Source organism: Cyprinus carpio, unplaced genomic scaffold, assembly GCF_018340385.1.
Source record: "Cyprinus carpio isolate SPL01 unplaced genomic scaffold, ASM1834038v1 S000000371, whole genome shotgun sequence".
NCBI classification, from domain to species: Eukaryota; Metazoa; Chordata; class Actinopteri; order Cypriniformes; family Cyprinidae; genus Cyprinus; species Cyprinus carpio.
The window spans coordinates 1-17,651 of record NW_024873115.1 but is presented as its reverse complement, the minus strand read 5'-3'; the positions used below and the strand labels follow the sequence as shown (position 1 = coordinate 17,651).

At 46.0% G+C, this 17,651-nt stretch overlaps 1 protein-coding gene, 3 non-coding genes and 1 pseudogene across 4 annotated transcripts; all 5 read right to left on the bottom strand.

Moving 5' to 3' along the window:
- Positions 1-809: 809 nt before the first annotated feature.
- Positions 810-16,289, bottom strand: LOC122142888. Its single transcript, XM_042753910.1, has 3 exons — positions 16,185-16,289; positions 14,507-15,451; positions 810-935 (listed from the first exon to the last, which is right to left on the bottom strand). Exons 1-3 carry the CDS (start codon positions 16,287-16,289, stop codon positions 825-827), a joined length of 1,161 nt encoding a protein of 386 aa, XP_042609844.1. The 3' UTR covers positions 810-824.
- On the bottom strand, positions 6,916-7,079 carry LOC122142891. The gene has a single exon (XR_006158839.1). It is a non-coding gene; the product is annotated as a U1 spliceosomal RNA (small nuclear RNA).
- LOC122142894 lies at positions 7,607-7,801 on the bottom strand. Its single transcript, XR_006158841.1, has one exon. It is a non-coding gene; the product is annotated as a U2 spliceosomal RNA (small nuclear RNA).
- Positions 13,130-13,293, bottom strand: LOC122142889. Its single transcript, XR_006158836.1, has one exon. It is a non-coding gene; the product is annotated as a U1 spliceosomal RNA (small nuclear RNA).
- Positions 13,819-13,996, bottom strand: LOC122142893 (annotated as a pseudogene).
- Positions 16,290-17,651: the final 1,362 nt, after the last annotated feature.

Sequence of the window (17,651 nt, the reverse complement as noted above, 5' to 3'; positions counted from 1 at the left end):
GCCAGAAATCATTTAACAGAGCAACAGTCTTAAAACTTAAATCAAAACCTTTATTCTGAGGAAGTGCTACAATACAATTTAACTCTTCCGGTTTAAAATTTAGGGTTTTCTGGATCAGCTTCCTGGAGAAGTCAAGACGTGACATCCCCAGGAGCTTACCATTGACCTCTTTATAAACGAAACGCACGCTGTGGTGCCTCCGCACGCCGGCACGAGCAGCCGACATGGTGGAGGCACCACCAGCACTTAAAAGCAAAACTTAAAACCTAACAAATAAATAGATAATAAATAAATAAATAATAAATAAATAAATAAATAAATAAACTTACCTAAAAACTAAAAGATTCCTTGGAAACCAAGTCGTCCAGATAAAAAGGCGCAGCCAATGTACCTCCTGAAAGTTGAGGACTCAAACCACTGAATGACTAAAGCCAAGAAACCTCCAAGAGGCGATCACAGTCTTAGCCAAAAGGCCGAGAAGCGATAAGATAAGAACAGATTTTTTCTTTCGAAAAAGTTTTATTGTCACCATTTTCATTCTTACATTTTGCATTTTTTACTTTTTCACACACATTTCTTTTCAATCACAGATTTTTTTCTTTTAAAACATACTAGAATACATAGAATACACATGGTTTTAAAATAAAATACAATCTTCATTAAAAATCAGTCATTTAAAACCATTAAATGTGGTGTTTTTCTTTTCAAAAGCTAAAACACAAATTTAAAATAACACAAAGTCATCTGTTGTGCAAAACCGGGGGTGAGTCCTTATCAAGTCATTGATCATCCCGCTCTCCAGAACAGGCACGTAAGATGCTTCTTTATGGGCTCAGCGGAGATCCCCTCTCCTCCGGCCCGCTGGCCCGCTGTTCCCGTAGCCAGATTGGTGAGGGTGCATCTACGGGCGGCCAGGGCTGTTTGGCGGCCGGGACCCTCTCCGTTCCACCCCCTTCCCAACATCGCCTAAAACATTCGTCCGGTACCCCTGCAGCATTGATGTTACCTTTAGCTCGCATGCATGGAGGGTTACCGTAACGCGCTTCCCCACCAGCAGGTTTCTGGTGGCCCAGATGGCATCCTTGATGACGTTGAGGGTGAGCCAGAGCGAGGTAAATTCCTGTGCCGACAAGTCCTTCAAGCCCCGGCCCACCCCAAGGATGGCGAGCTGGTACCCGAAATGGGCCCCACCCGCTGGTAGGCACGGGAAATACAGGGGGCCGGTTCTGGCCCACAGGTCCCGCGCAGCGCTGCACTCCCAGAGCAGGTGGTGGACGGTCTCCGGGGAATTACAACCGGACCGAGGGCAGATGGGGTTTTTGGCCATGCCTCTGGAGTGCATAACCGCCCTGACCGGGAGGATCTCATGAGCCACCATCCACGATAAGTCCTTGTGCCTGTTCTGGAGAGCGGGGTGAGCCGCATTCCGCCAAACTTGTTTGGCCTCACTTAGTGTGAGGCCCGGAATTGGACTCACCGTATCCCGGTCCTGCACAAGAGAGACGAGATGCTTGTGGTTAGTTAAAATGGTGACATCTTGCTGTTCTAAAAGGTATTTCTTTAAAAACTTTTTTATAAAACTATGTTCTTTGGACAGGTTAAAAGACACTGGTTTTTCAAGTCTACGGGGTAAAATCTTAAGAGTCCTTAGGTAAGACCCCCATCCAAAATCGTGTCATGGCTGCCGTCTTTTTATCGTTGGATGGGGTCACAGCATATTTTATGTGCAGGGCGGTGAAGCGGCTGCCTAAAAAACAGGTGGGGGTCTGGGAGGCCTTTTCCGCCGTTTTCCGGTCTCTTTTTGACCACCTCCCTCTTCAATCTTTCCCACTTGGACCCCCACAGGAAATAAAACAACACACCATCAAGGTCCATCAGGAATTTCCTAGGTGGGATAAAAACAGAACAAACAAGTAGCATTAAAGGTAAAATAACAGATTTAAAAATTAAAATTTTACCTTCCATTGTCAACTGTCTTAGTCCCCAAAACCCCAGTCTTTTCCTAGCTTTCCCTAGCAAGTCAGTCCAGTTTTCCCGTCCACCTCCGTCTTTATCAAATTTAACACCTAAAATTTTAAAATCGTTGTCTTTAAAAACTAAATCCAGTCCTCCTGTGTCCACGTCCCCCCACGGCCCGAAGAGCTGGGCCTCGGACTTGTTTCTATTGAGTTTGGCGCCCGAGGCCCGACCGTACCAGTCAGTCAAGTCCAGTGCTCTTCGTAAGGATAAAATGTCCGTGGCTAAAAGGGTTATGTCGTCCATGTATAAAACACAAGTAGCTGTCAGTCCGCCCGTCCCAGGAACATTTAGTCCTTTGATCCATTTGTCCCTTCTCAAGATCTGTGCCAGTGGCTCGATGCAAGCCACATACAGAAGAGGAGATAAAGGACACCCCTGACGAACACCACTGCAGATATTTACTGCCTTGGATAAATGCCCATTTACTAGAATTTTGCTGACTAGGTCCTTGTACAGCAGTCCCACCCAAGCTATAAACCTCTCTGGAAAACCCATTTTTTGCAGTACCTGAAACAGGTACTGGTGCGAGACTCGGTCAAATGCTTTTTCAAAGTCTAAATTCAGGACTACTAGCCGAATATTTCTGTCTCTCGCGTAACAGATGGTGTCTCTAATCAGCACTAGGCTGTCTGTTATCTTTCTTCCGGGCACAGCACAAGCTTGATCTGGGTGGATCACGTCCTCTAAAACAGTCGACATACGTGTTGCTAAAATTTTACTAAAAAGCTTACAGTCCAGGTTTAAAAGTGTGATTGGTCTCCAATTTTTTTTAAGTCAGTCCTGTCCCCTTTTTTGTACAGTAAAGACACTATCCCTATCCTAAAACTGTCGGGTAGTCTGTCAAGAGTCTCCAAGTTGTTAAAAACAGCCAATAATTCATGTGCTAAAATATCCCAAAATGTAAGATAAAACTCTAGGGGAAGTCCATCAGCTCCTGGGGACTTCCCCTTTTTAAAACCTTTAAGAGCTTTATGCAATTCTAAAATAGTAAAATCTTGGGATAAAAAATTAATATTTTGGCCATTAACTTTCTTGACTAAAAAGTTTAAAACTTCCCTTGCCGTATCCTCGTGTACATCTTTTTTACTATATAAATCGTCATAAAATCCTTCTACATTCTTTAAAATCTCTTCTGTTGTGCTTACATCCCTCCCTCCTACCTTAACCCTAGTTATTGCCCCTCCCCTTGTTATTATCTTTTTAAAAAAGTATCTTGTACACTTTTCACCTTCCTCTATTTCTCTTTCTTTGCTTCTTAAAATAACACCTTTACTTTGGATACTGGATAGAACTGACATTTCTTTTTTTACCTCTGTTATTTCTTTGCTAAAATCAAAACCATTGTTTAAAAGATTAAAATATCTTTGTAGTCTTTTTTGCAACCCCATCATGCATCTCTTTTCCCTGTTCCTTCCTAAAAAACTGTCTTGTCCGGTCCTTTACCATTTCCCACCACTGTGCATGTGTATCATAAAAGTCTTGGAGGGTCTGCCATTGGCTGAACTGCTCCCTATACTCACAGACTACCTCCTCATCCTCTAAAAGGGAGCAGTTCAGCTTCCACAGCCCTCCCCCTACTGTCACACCTGTGGGCAGTGAAAGGGTGCAAGATAGCATCAAGTGATCTGAAAAGAAGAGTGGGGTCAATGTAGCATCGGTTGGCGGGCAGTCTCTTGTAAAAAGATAGTCGATTCGAGAGGCTTTGGTGCCGTCACCACTAAACCAGGTGAAGCCCTCCTCTCTCTGATGCATTTTTTTAAAACAGTCAACTAACTTAAAATCTCTGACTAAACTTTGTAATAAAACCGATGTCTTATCAATTTTAAAATCCTCCCCTACCCTCTTCCTGTCCGCTTTAGATAAAACACAATTAAAATCCCCTGCTACCACTAGGGGAGCCCTACCTAGCATGTGGGATTGCAAGTCTTCTAAAAACTCATACCTATCATTTTTTTCCGTAAAACCATACACATTCAAAACATTAAAATCTTTGCCTAAAAAAGTCAGATTTGCTAAAATTGCCCGCCCTTCCCTCACCACAGTGCTGCCCTTCACCAAGATATTGGGATTGTTTATTAAAATGGCAACACCATCATTTTTGTTAAAATTGGACCCACTCCACATAGAAAGCCCTGGGGTCCAAAGCTCCTCCCACTCCCTATAATTCGATAAAAAAGGCAAAGCACATTCTTGTAATAAAAACATATCAGACTTAAAAGATTTTAAATAGGCTAAAACACTCTGTGCTCTTACTTTGCTCTTCACACTTCTCACATTTATGGTAGAGATGGTGAGAGCCATGAGCAGTATGGTTAAAAAGGTATGAGGCATTTAAAACAGAAGACAATAAAAGACTACAAAAATATAATTAAAATCACGTTACATCATGTTGCATTTGCCTCACCCTTTCCCCAGAGATGTTGGGATCAGGGGGACAAATGCTCGTCGCCTCAGGATCCACAGAGAAAGACTCTTGCGGTTCCTTCGGCGACGATGTTCTTAGCATAATGTGCAGAAAAGAGACTTCATTTGGAGATTCGCCGGGCCACATACGGTCTAGATCTTCCAAAGAGGAACTATCTATCCGATGCGATGCCCTCAGCTTTTTCTCCTCTATTGGAAATAGAGGAGATCTCGCAGACCTTTTCTGCACTTGAGCATTGGGGAGGGAACAAACAATTTCACTCCCACTATCCACCACACTAATCTCGGACACAGTTTCTAGGGAGGAAGCCGTCTCCCCCTCTTCATCCTCCATTTTGTTCTCATTTTGTTGGGGAGTGGCTTCCTCCCCCTGTGCACACAACAAACTTGACTCCGCCCCTGTGGCCGCCCCACTTTCTCTTTCTTGTCCAATGCCTGAGGTTGGCGGGATATTTGAATTTCCCGCCAAAACCTCAGGCTCCGCCTCCTCTCTTTGTTCCTCCATTTGCTCCTTTAGTGGGGCGGCCATTTTCTTACTTTTCAGTTTGTTGGCAAAACTTTTTGGGCAATCTCTGTAGAGATGGTTGGATTCACCACAGAGATTACACTGTCTGCCATTGGTACATTCCTCAAAACTGTGACCAATTTCTCTACACTTGCCACACACGATTTCTTGACATGCTTGTGCAAGATGCCCTATTTGTCCACACTTCCGGCACAATTTGGGCATTCCTTGATAGTGAATGTAGCCGCGGTTCTCTCCCAACACAATCATTGAAGGTATTTGACTCAGGCCCTGGAAAGCGCTTGGATCCTCCCATTGTTTAATGGGCACTCTCCAAGCGCAATTCCAGATGCCATCTTCGTCTACTACCTTGACTGGTTGACTACGAACCGTGCAAAATCTACCCAGCCATACAACAATATCATCTCCACTCACTGTTTCATTAAACATTCTAACAATCACAGTTTTAAGTGAATTGTCAGAAAGCTTTTCAACAGAAAACATGGAGAACTGGGTCTTACAAGCATCAAACCTTTGCCAAAAATCTTGTAACAAGGGAGCAGACCTAAAACTTACGTCAAAACCTTTGTTCAGGGGCAGAGTCATTAAACAATTTAAATCAGTGGTAGGTTTAAAATTTAGGGCTTGCTGGATTAGCTTCCTGGAGAAGTCAAGACGTGACATCCCCAGGAGCTTACCATCCACCTCTTTAAAACGAAAGCGCACGCTGTGGTGCCTCCGCACGCCGGCACGGGCAGCCGACATGATGGAGGCACCAACAGCCTAAAAACTTTAAAACAACAATAAATACAACAATAAATACAACAATAAATAATCCAATAAATAACTAAAACACCTTACCTTAAAACTTGTTGGAGCCCGAAGCAGCAGAGTTCAATATACCTCTTAAAAGTTGTGTGACTCGGGATATAAAGGGATCCCGAGACAAGAAACCTCCAAGAGGCGATCGCAGTCTCAACCGTCCGACCAGACACGTGATCTTAGCCAAAAAGCCGAGAAGCGATGCTGCAATGGTGCAGCGGGGAGGAAGCGGGACATGGCCACGCCCATCGCGGCTTTGGTAAGTCAGGGAGACCTGAAACGCTGGGGGACGGTAGGACCCTCCCCCGTCTGCAACGTCACCGAGCCTCGCCCCGATCGGCCCGACGGTGGCTCTGCTGCGGCGGAGAGTACGGCATCGCTCGTAACTCCCAAACGGTTCGTCGCAGAGCCACGTGCCTCATGTCATCGGAATCCTTGGCTCGAGCCGAACGAGAGGCAGGTCTCGAATTGGTAGGTCGCTCTGGCGAAATTTTCGGCTATTTTGGATTTTGTCGAAAACCTTCTATTGCAAACCGGCACCAGGTATTTGGCCCAGTCCGAACCAAAGCAGGCACAGAAAGATTCTCTGGAGTCTGACGGTCAATAATCATCCAAAAAAAGTGGAAATTTCCATCCACCTTGGTGAGGGGCCCTCAAAACGTTCGAAGGTCGTGTGGCCCAGGTTGCTAAAATGGCTAGAACCCCAGAGAGGAATGAGATCACTTCACCCAAATCGGCACGCCTATGCACGGGCTCAGTCTGTGGTCAGGAGAAAAAAAGGGTGCTGCGTCTGGCCACTTGGTGGCGCTAAGCTGAAAAAAAAGGGAAAAGGAAATGAAACTGCACAACCAAACAGACATGAAAACAGCTACAGCTCGGCAGCAGTCAGTCCGATCGACTTGAAAAGTGAGGTCTGTGAGAAATTTGAACCCACCAGGGGCCGATTTTTCAAGAGCGCAAGTGACTTTTTTTTTTTTACACAAAACACTCACACACGCACAACCCATACCAAGCATAGGACGGAAGTCCTCAGTCTGAACAGCTCTCTGGATCATTGAGAACCCGAAAAGTAAGCCAGAACAAACGCTTTGTATAAAAAAGGATCGGGAGAAAAAACCCATCTGCTTTCTTTCAACCAGCACTTTCAGGGGAGAGCGCGAACGCAGTCCCCCACTACCATAAATTATGCAGTCGAGATTCCCACATTTGGGGAATTCGCAGGGGTCAGCACGGCCGGAGTGCAATGGACGAGCCTCGCCCTGGGTGAACCGCCTTCTTGATCATGGTGTCTCCCCTGCCAGGTAAGTATGAAGGCTCAGGCGGCCAGTCAGAGGTACCATTTCCGTCTCTACCGTCCTCATCAACGGTGAACCCCCGCCCCCTAGCAAAGGAAGGACGGCTGCCTTCCGTTACTGGCCTGCAAACTGCCAAGCGTTGGCACGAGCCGACTCCTCCCAACCCTGGTTTTAGATCAGTGTTTCCCAACCGCATTCCTGGAGGCCCCCCAACACTGCATGAATGTGTTCTATGTCACCTTAATCAAACACACCTGATTCAGATCATCAGCTCATTAGTAGAGACTCGAAGATCTGAATCGGGTGTCTCAGACAAAGGGTCTCATATGTTTTAGATGACTCCCTTTAACCAAACACACCTGACTCGATGCATCAGCTCGTTAGTGAAAGACTCAAAGACCTCAGGTGGATGCATCCGAGGAGAACTCTCAATAAAACAGCAACCACGGGCATCTGCAAGAGCAGACCTCAGGGGGAGCCAAGACAAAGCCCTCATTCCTTTTTTCTGTCATTTATCACAATAAGCAGCAATCCCTGAAAAGGGAAGCACACCGTTCCTGGAAACACTGCAATACCAGGCCGATGCGTGGAGTGGACAGAGCAAGCCCCGGCTCCAGCTCCGTGACCCAAACATCAATTTAATATGTAGTCCCCGAGTAGGGGACGTATCAGATATTAAACTGATAAGAACAGATTTTTTTTTTTTTTTTTTTTTTATTAACACCAAAACATACATTCCATCAGAAAGTATACCCATCAATACAACACAATTCTTATTTTGCATTTATACAATGTGGCTCTTCCTGGAAACAGGCTAAATAGACCCGTGTATAACTTAACCATGGCATTTTAAGAAACAGACAGAATAAACCTTTATTCATCAAAGCATTCTATATGTTCTTCAAAAGTGAAAATTCCATTGCCCACAAAATAGATATTCCATGAAGAGAAAAAACCCAAAAAAAACAAACCCAAGCTAAAAAAATTAGCCCTTTCGCTTACCCCACTCCGACTTTCGGCAACCCTCCCCACACTCTCTTTGTTTTTCCCTCCCCGAAACAGCATTTAAATGCTTTCACCTCAGCTACTATTTTACTCAACAGTCGCAAAAAAAACACAGTCTCTGATGCCAAACGAGGTGTTTGCTTTCTTAAACAATCAGTTCTCCATTCCCACAGTACATGTTTCCCTTCTGAAACCACCACCCAAATTACTCTTCTACCTTCCTTTACAAAGCCTTCCAACCCTTCCCCATATAGTACTAGGTTCCTTGTGATTTTCGGTCCCCCCCACCTCTCCCACCACGTAGTCACTAACTTCCAGAATGTAACTGCCCCTGGACAGGACCAAAAGGTATGCTCTACAGTTTCATCCTGGCCACAGCCAACTGGGCACTTTGGTGACCTCCCCCTGAGCCATGTCTGTATAGCCGCTCCCTCACAGGCAGCCGACCCAGTGCTGCCAACCAATTTAAATCTTTACAAAACCCAGTCAAAAAAAGTAGGTTGCAACATGGGCCCAACCCACTCTATATGGCGGGACAACTTTCTCTGCCCCCGCCACTAGTTCGTCCCTCCATCTACTGTACAGCTGCCTATGCTGAAGGATCAAAGATTGCTCCAAACACCATGGTTTCCCCACTATGAAATCTGCCACCCTCTGATAATAGGCCGGCCTATTTGTTGACCATGGCATTGTTCCCCTCCATGAGCTAATAGATCGCAATGGAAAAGCCAGCCAAAACTGGGCCAAAATCCTTGCTTTATGCGCTGCCTCTTGCGTTGCTAATTGGGCAGAAGAGGAAAGGAAAATTGCATCTATTTTTTTAAGGGGATACAAGGAACTCCCCTCCCTTCCTCCTTCACATGGCAGTACATCTGTGTTCTCGCCACCATTTCAGTACCGTTATTCCAAAGAAAAGAAAAACCAGCTTCTCCAACTTCCTACCATACCAAAAAGGTACCGGAAAAATATAGGCCAAATAATTCAAACTCGGAAGTAGGTCTGTCCTCACTACTTCCAGCCTACCCCACATCGATAGCCCCCTTAACTTCCACCTAGCTATTTTTGCTTGCGCTGCTTTGAACCTAGCCTCCCAGTTCTCCCGAGCGCTGTGTCTTTCTGAAAAAACCTAATCCCTAGGATCTTCAATCCTTCTGCACAAAAAGTTATACCCACCTGGCACAACTGTTCTGTCTGCCCACTGGCCTGCAAACATTACTGAAGACTTACCCGCGTTTACACGCGCACCTGAAGCCTCACAAAAACCTTTAAGGATTTTGCACACAACCTCAAAAACCATATCAAAAACCATTAAAAACGTCATATCATCTGCATATGCAGACACCTTTGCACACGTACCCCTGCGTCCAGGTAAATGCATGCCTGTCAACAAATCAGCCGCCCTCAAGGCTGCCATCAGGGACTCTAGAGACAAAACATAAAGCAGAGGTGACAAAGGGCACCCCCTGTCGAACCCCACCCAACTGCTCCACCTTCCCTGAATAATATCCATTTATCCCTATCCTGCTTGAAACCCTACTATATAACAGCTTTACCCATGACCTGAAGACTGGGCCAAACCCCATACGCACCAGGGGGGCCATTAAAAAAGCATGACTTACCCTGTCGAAAGCTTTGTCTGGCTGCACTACCACCCCAATCACCGGGAGCTGCTGCTGTTCTGCCCAGTACAAAATGTCTCTCACCAAAGCTAGGTTTAAACCACCTGACCTACCAGGCACTCCGCAAGTTTGGTCTGGCTGCACTACCACCCCAATCACCTTCTTAAGCCACTCTGTTATCACCTTGACAATACTTTGTAATCAGTTGTTAACAAGGTTATTGGCCTCCAGTTTGTTAGCTCCTCCTTATGACCTTTCTTGTGTATCAATGTCACCAAACCCATTCTCATTGTCAATGGCAGCTCTCCTCTTTCTATACTTTCCTGATAGACACAGACTAGCTCAGAACCTATCCAGGGCAAAACTGTCCTATAAAACTCCACTGGGAGGCCGTCACACCCAGGGGCCGTGCCTCCTTTGAGTGAAGATATCGCAGAGCTTACTTCCTGCAGTGACAAGGGGCCTTCCAATGCTTCCCTCTCCTCCTCTTCCAGAGTTTTCTCTAATGCATCCAAGTACTTGTCCACAGAGTAACCTGTAGAACCTCTACAACTAAATAGTTCCCTGTAAAAGCCCTCAACAGCTCTCAACATCCCCTCTACAGTCGTTTCCACCCCTCCATCCTTCCTCAAACCCTCTATGAAACTACGCTTTTGCCGGCTCCACACAGTGGAGAAGAAAAACCTTGTTGGCCTTTCATCTAAAAGGCACTTTTGTGCACCTGACCACAACAAAAAAAGACTTGGCTTCATTCCAGTAAAAATCCTTCATAACGCCCTGAAGGTACCTGGCCCTAGCCCACCCACCTGTTGTACCCAATGCACCCTCTCCATATAGCAATTGCAACTCCTCAGACCACCTATCTACTTTAGCCCGCCTGGACCTTGCCTTCTCTCTACCCCAACTATGACAGAAAAAGGCCACACGTTCTTTAAAACCTTCCCACCATGCGGCATGAGTCTCAAACAGGCTCTGCAGGTTTTTCCACCCAGCCACTAAATTATAGAGAGCTACACAGAAGGATCTGTCCTTTAGAAAGGAGGTGTTAAATCTCCACACACCCCTCCCTCTCTTCATGCCCCCGACCTCTGCCCTCACCCCCACTAAGCAATGATCAGAGCACCACATTGGCAGCTGTGTATATTTATGTAGCCTCACATGTACCGGGAAGAATAAATAATCCAGCCTAGAGGACTCCTGCTTGCTACTACTTCGCCATGTATAGGTGGGCTCCCGACCTCCTGCTCCCCGGAAGGAGTCTTGCAAAGAAAACCCTGCGGCCAACAGTGCCAGTTCTTTACCCGAATCATTATCAAGGGACATATTAAAATCCCCTCCCATAATTAGTAATCTGTTTGTAAAAAAGACTGGTGCCAAATTATCTAAAAAAAAACCCTTCCTATCCCCCAACTTACTTGGTACGTACACATTAACAAAACGAAAAGCCACCCCCCTCCACCTGGCGTCCACCACTACAACTCTTCCTGGAATCACCACGTTAGCAGACTCAATTATGAATTCCCAGGAGTAAAATAAAATGCCCACCCCATCCGATCTAACATTCCCTACTCCCCAACAGGAAGGCCCCACCTCCCACCCCGCAGAAAAAACAGAAACATCTTCTTTTCCTTGTAAATGACATTCTTGTAAAAAACAAACATCAAAAGGTGACATCTTTAAAGAAAGATAAATTGAAGTCCTCCTCTGTAACATTTTAAGTCCCCTTGCATTTAAAGTTGCCACCCTTAAACAAACCATAAAAAAACAAAAGGAAGAAACCTTGATTCACCCTTCCAAAATTCACATACTCTCCTTACCCAAACTCTTCTTCCTCTACCTTTCCCAACTGATACTTCAATCCATTCCTCCTCTTCTCCCCTCACCCCTTCCTCTTCATCCCCTTTGCCCCCTTTTCCCCCATACTCCTTACTCGAAATTGATTTAACCTTCCTTCTTGAAGACCCCTTTCGTTTTCCTTTTTATACCCTTTGCCCCTTCATCCTCTAAAAGGCTCTGCTACTCCTGCTCTGTCTCCTCATAGATCCCACAAAGTACACTTCCCCACATATCCATCCTCCCTCTTCCCAGTCTTGTCTGGTTCCCCGTTTTTTGAGTCTGGAATTTGCTGCATTTCCCGCCTCTCTTTCCCCAGCTCCCATCCTCCAAAGGCCTCCGTCGCCTTATACCCCTGACCCCTTTATGTCGGCCTTCAGCACGTCTTCTTGCTGCTGGCCCCCGCTGCTTGAAGGCTCTGCTACCTCCTGCTCTGTCTCCTCATAGATCCCACAAAGTACCTCTGCCACATCTATTTCAGACCCTGTGCACTTGTGAGCTGGGCCTCCTTACGCTGATGATCTTTCTTCCTTTCCCAAGCCTCACGCAACACAGTCTCTCAATGTTTTGACCCAAAAAGAAAGAATCTCCAAAGATGGCCCTCAGCACCACACAGTGCTCCCCTCGAGTCTTCAGCGATCTTGACCGCAGGGTGCCAGCCGTGGGAGGAAAATGCGCGGACATGGCCACGCCCATCTCGCTTGGTTAAAAAAGGTCAGGGAGAAGTCCTGAAACGCTGGGTGGACGGTAGGACCCTCCCCCGTCTGCAACGTCACCGAGCCTCGCCCCGATCGGCCCGACGGTGGCTCTGCTGCGGCGGAGAGTACGGCATCGCTCGTAACTCCCAAACGGTTTTTTTGTCGCAGAGCCACGTGCCTCATGTCATCGGAATCCTTGGCTCGAGCCGAACGAGAGGCAGGTCTCGAATTGGCAGGTCGCTCTGGCGAAATTTTCGGCTATTTTGGATTTTGTCGAAAACCTTCTTTTGCAAACCGGCACCAGGTATTTGGCCCAGTCCGAACCAAAGCAGCACAGAAAGATTCTCTGGAGTCTGGCGGTCAATAATCATCCAAAAAAAGTGGAAATTTCCATCCACCTTGGCGAGGGGCCCTCAAAACGTTCGAAGGTCGTGGTGGCCCAGGTTGCTAAAATGGCTAGAACCCCAGAGAGGAATGAGATCACGTCACCCAAATCGGCACGCCTATGCACGGGCTCAGTCTGTGGTCAGGAGAAAAAAAAGGGTGCTGCGTCTGGCCACTTGGTGGCGCTGCAAGCTGAAAAAAAAGGGAAAAGGAAATGAAACTGCACAACCAAACAGACATGAAAACAGCTACAGCTCGGCAGCAGTCAGTCCGATCGACTTGAAAAGTGAGGTCTGTGAGAAATTTGAACCCACCAGGGGCCGATTTTTCAAGAGCGCAAGTGACTTTTTTTTTTTTTTTTTTTTTTTCACACATGCACAACCCATACCAAGCATAGGACGGAAGTCCTCAGTCTGAACAGCTCTCTGGATCATTGAGAACCCGAAAAGTAAGCCAGAACAAACGCTTTGTATAAAAAAAGATCAGGAGAAAAAAAATCCATCTGCTTTTTTCAACCAGCACTTTCAGGGGAGAGCGCGAACGCAGTCCCCCACTACCATAAATTATGCAGTCGAGATTCCCACATTTGGGGAATTCGCAGGGGTCAGCACGGCCGGAGTGCAATGGACGAGCCTCGCCCTGGGTGAACCGCCTTCTTGATCATGGTGTCTCCCCTGCCAGGTAAGTATGAAGGCCCAGGCGGCCAGTCAGAGGTACCATTTCCGTCTCTACCGTCCTCATCAACGGTGAACCCCCGCCCCTAGCAAAGGAAGGACGGCTGCCTTCCGTTACTGGCCTGCAAACTGCCAAGCGTTGGCACGAGCCGACGCTTCCCAACCCTGGTTTTAGATCAGTGTTTCCCAACCGCGTTCCTGGAGGCCCCCCAACACTGCATGAATGTGTTCTATGTCACCTTAATCAAACACACCTGATTCAGATCATCAGCTCATTAGTAGAGACTCGAAGATCTGAATCGGGTGTCTCAGACAAAGGGTCTCATATGTTTTAGATGACTCCCTTTAACCAAACACACCTGACTCGATGCATCAGCTCGTTAGTGAAAGACTCCAAGACCTCAGGTGGATGCATCCGAGGAGAACTCTCAATAAAACAGCAACCACGGCATCTGCAAGCGCAGACCTCAGGGGGAGCCAAGACAAAGCCCTCATTCCTTTTTCTGTGTATTTATCACAATAAGCAGCAATCCCTGAAAAGGGAAGCACACCGTTCCTGGAGACACTGCAATACCAGGCCGATGCGTGGAGTAGACAGAGCAAGCCCCGGCTCCAGCTCCGTGATCCAAAAATCAATTTAATATGTAGTCCCCGGGTAGGGGACGTATCAGATATTAAACTGATAAGAACAGATTTTTTTCTTTCGAAAAAAATTTATTGTCACCATTTTCATTTTTTTCCATTTGCATTTATACTTTTGTACACACATTTTTCTTTTCAAGCACACGTTAAAACAAGCAATTAAATATAAATACACATGGTTAAATAAAAGGAATACAAACTTTGTAAAAAACAAACAAACGATAAAACCATTGTGTTTTGCCTGTTTTTAAAAGTCCATGTTTATGGTGTGTTTAAAAGGTGTGATTGATTTCAAAGGTAAAATACAAATTAAAAAGAACAAACAAGCATCATATTTCTTTCAATAAAAACCAATTCCATTGATAAAACACAATAAAAACACCAATTAAAAGTCTTCTGTTGTGCAAGACCGGGGGTGAGTCCTTATCTAGTAGGTCTTCACCCCACTCTCCAAAACAGGCACACAAGATGCCACTTTGTCTGCTCAGCGGAGATCCCCTCTCCTCCGGCCCGCTGGCCCGCTGTTCCCGTAGCCAGATTGGTGAGGGTGCATCTACGGGCAGCCAGGGTCGGTGCCTGCCGGGACCCTCTCCGTGCGACCCCGGCCCCCCCGTCCGAATATCGTCGTCCGGTACCCCTGCAGCATTGATGTTACCTTTAGCTCGCATGCATGGAGGGTTACCGTAACGCGCTTCCCCACCAGCAGGTTTCTGGTGGCCCAGATGGCATCCTTGATGACGTTGAGGGTGAGCCAGAGCGAGGTAAATTCCTGTGCCGACAAGTCCTTCAAGCCCCGGCCCACCCCAAGGATGGCGAGCTGGTACCCGAAATGGGCCCCACCCGCTGGTAGGCACGGGAAATACAGGGGGCAGGTTCTGGCCCACAGGTCCCGCGCAGCGCTGCACTCCCAGAGCAGGTGGTAGACGGTCTCCGGGGAATTACAACCGGACCGAGGGCAGATGGGGTTTTTGGCCATGCCTCTGGAGTGCATAACCGCCCTGACCGGGAGGATCTCATGAGCCACCATCCACGATAAGTCCTTGTGCCTGTTCTGGAGAGCGGGGTGAGCCGCATTCCGCCAAACTTGTTTGGCCTCACTTAGTGTGAGGCCCGGAATTGGACTCACCGGTTCCCGGTCCTGCACAAGAGAGACGAGATGCTTGTGGTTAGTTAAAATGGTGACATCTTGCTGTTCTAAAAGGTATTTCTTTAAAAACTTTTTTATAAAACTATGTTCTTTGGACAGGTTAAAAGACACTGGTGTTTTCAAGTCTACGGGTAAAATCTTAAGAGTCCTTAGATAAGACCCCATCCAAAATCGTGTCATGGCTGCCGTCTTGTTATCGTTGGATGGGGTCACAGCATATTTTATGTGCAGGGCGGTGAAGCGGCTGCCTAAAAACAGGTGGGGGTCTGGGAGGCCTTTTCCGCCGTTTTCCGGTCTCTTTTGACCACCTCCCTCTTCAATCTTTCCCACTTGGACCCCCACAGGAAATAAAACACCGCCCTCTCTAGGTCCATCAGGAATTTCCTAGGTGGGATAAAAACAGAACAAACAACAAGCATTAAAGGTAAAATAACAGATTTAAAAATTAAAATTTTACCTTCCATTGTCAACTGTCTTAGTCCCCAAAACCCCAGTCTTTTCCTAGCTTTCCCTCGCAAGTCAGTCCAGTTTTCCCGTCCACCTCCGTCTTTATCAAATTTAACACCTAAAATTTTAAAATCATTGTCTTTAAAAACCAAATCCAGTCCTCCTGTGTCCACGTCCCCCCACGGCCCGAAGAGCTGGGCCTCGGACTTGTTTCTATTGAGTTTGGCGCCCGAGGCCCGACCGTACCAGTCAGTCAGTCAAGTCCAGTGCTCTTCGTAAGGATAAAATGTCCGTGGCTAAAAGGGTTATGTCGTCCATGTATAAAACACAAGTAGCTGTCAGTCCGCCCGTCCCAGGAACATTTAGTCCTTTGATCCATTTGTCCCTTCTCAAGATCTGTGCCAGTGGCTCGATGCAAGCCACGTACAGAAGAGGAGATAAAGGACACCCCTGACGAACACCACTGCAGATATTTACTGCCTTGGATAAATGCCCATTTACTAGAATTTTGCTGACTAGGTCCTTGTACAGCAGTCCCACCCAAGCTATAAACCTCTCTGGAAAACCCATTTTTTGCAGTACCTGAAACAGGTACTGGTGCGAGACTCGGTCAAATGCTTTTTTCAAAGTCTAAATTCAGGACTACTAGCCGAATATTTCTGTCTCTCACGTAACAGATGGTGTCTCTAATCAGCACTAGGCTGTCTGTTATCTTTCTTCCGGGCACAGCACAAGCTTGATCTGGGTGGATCACGTCCTCTAAAACAGTCGACATACGTGTTGCTAAAATTTTACTAAAAAAGCTTACAGTCCAGGTTTAAAAGTGTGATTGGTCTCCAATTTTTTAAGTCAGTCCTGTCCCCCTTTTTTGTACAGTAAAGACACTATCCCTATCCTAAAACTATAAGAAAATATACCAAAATTCACCAAGTTGTTAAAAACAGCCAATAATTCATGTGCTAAAATATCCCAAAATGTAAGATAAAACTCTAGGGGAAGTCCATCAGCTCCTGGGGACTTCCCCTTTTTAAAACCTTTAAGAGCTTTATGCAATTCTAAAATAGTAAAATCTTGGGATAAAAAATTATTTTGGCCATTAACTTTCTTGACTAAAAAGTTTAAAACGTCCCTTGCCGTATCCTCGTGTACATCTTTTTTACTATATAAATCGTCATAAAATCCTTCTACATTCTTTAAAATCTCTTCTGTTGTGCTTACATCCCTCCCTCCTACCTTAACCCTAGTTATTGCCCCTCCTCTTGTTATTATCTTTTTAAAAAAGTATCTTGTACACTTTTCGCCTTCCTCTATTTCTCTTTCTTTGCTTCTTAAAATAACACCTTTACTTTGGATACTGGATAGAACTGACATTCCTTTTTTTACCTCTGTTATTTCTTTGCTAAAATCAAAACCATTGTTTAAAAGATTAAAATATCTTTGTAGTCTTTTTTGCAACCCCATCATGCACCTCTTTTCCCTGTTCTTTTTGTCTTTCCCTACCTTCCTAAAAAACTGTCTTGTCCGGTCCTTTACCATTTCCCACCACTGTGCATGTGTATCATAAAAGTCTTGGAGGGTCTGCCATTGGCTGAACTGCTCCCTATACTCACAGACTACCTCCTCATCCTCTAAAAGGGAGCAGTTCAGCTTCCACAGCCCTCCCCCTACTGTCACACCTGTGGGCAGTGAAAGGGTGCAAGATAGCATCAAGTGATCTGAAAAGAAGAGTGGGGTCAATGTAGCATCAGTTGGCGGGCAGTCTCTTGTAAAAAGATAGTCGATTCGAGAGGCTTTGGTGCCGTCACCACTAAACCAGGTGAAGCCCTCCTCTCTCTGATGCATTTTTTTAAAACAGTCAACTAACTTAAAATCTCTGACTAAACTTTGTAATAAAACCGATGTCTTATCAATTTTAAAATCCTCCCCTACCCTCTTCCTGTCCGCTTTAGATAAAACACAATTAAAATCCCCTGCTACCACTAGGGGAGCCCTACCTAGCATGTGGGATTGCAAGTCTTCTAAAAACTCATACCTATCATTTTTTTCCCGTAAAACCATACACATTCAAAACATTAAAATCTTTGCCTAAAAAAAGTCAGATTTGCTAAAATTGCCCGACCTTCCCTCACCACAGCGC

Excerpts from the sequence above, each read along its gene's own strand:
- LOC122142888 (XM_042753910.1), bottom strand. The coding sequence starts at position 16,289 with ATGTCGACTGTTTTAGAGGACGTGATCCACCCAGATCAAGCTTGTGCT. Across the intron at positions 15,452-16,184 it reads TTAGAGACACCATCTGTTAC|GAAATTCCTGATGGACCTAG; the intron begins GTGAGAGACAGA and ends TATCCCACCTAG. Across the intron at positions 936-14,506 it reads GCCGGGGTCGCACGGAGAGG|GTCCCGGCCGCCAAACAGCC; the intron begins GTCCCGGCAGGC and ends GGAACGGAGAGG.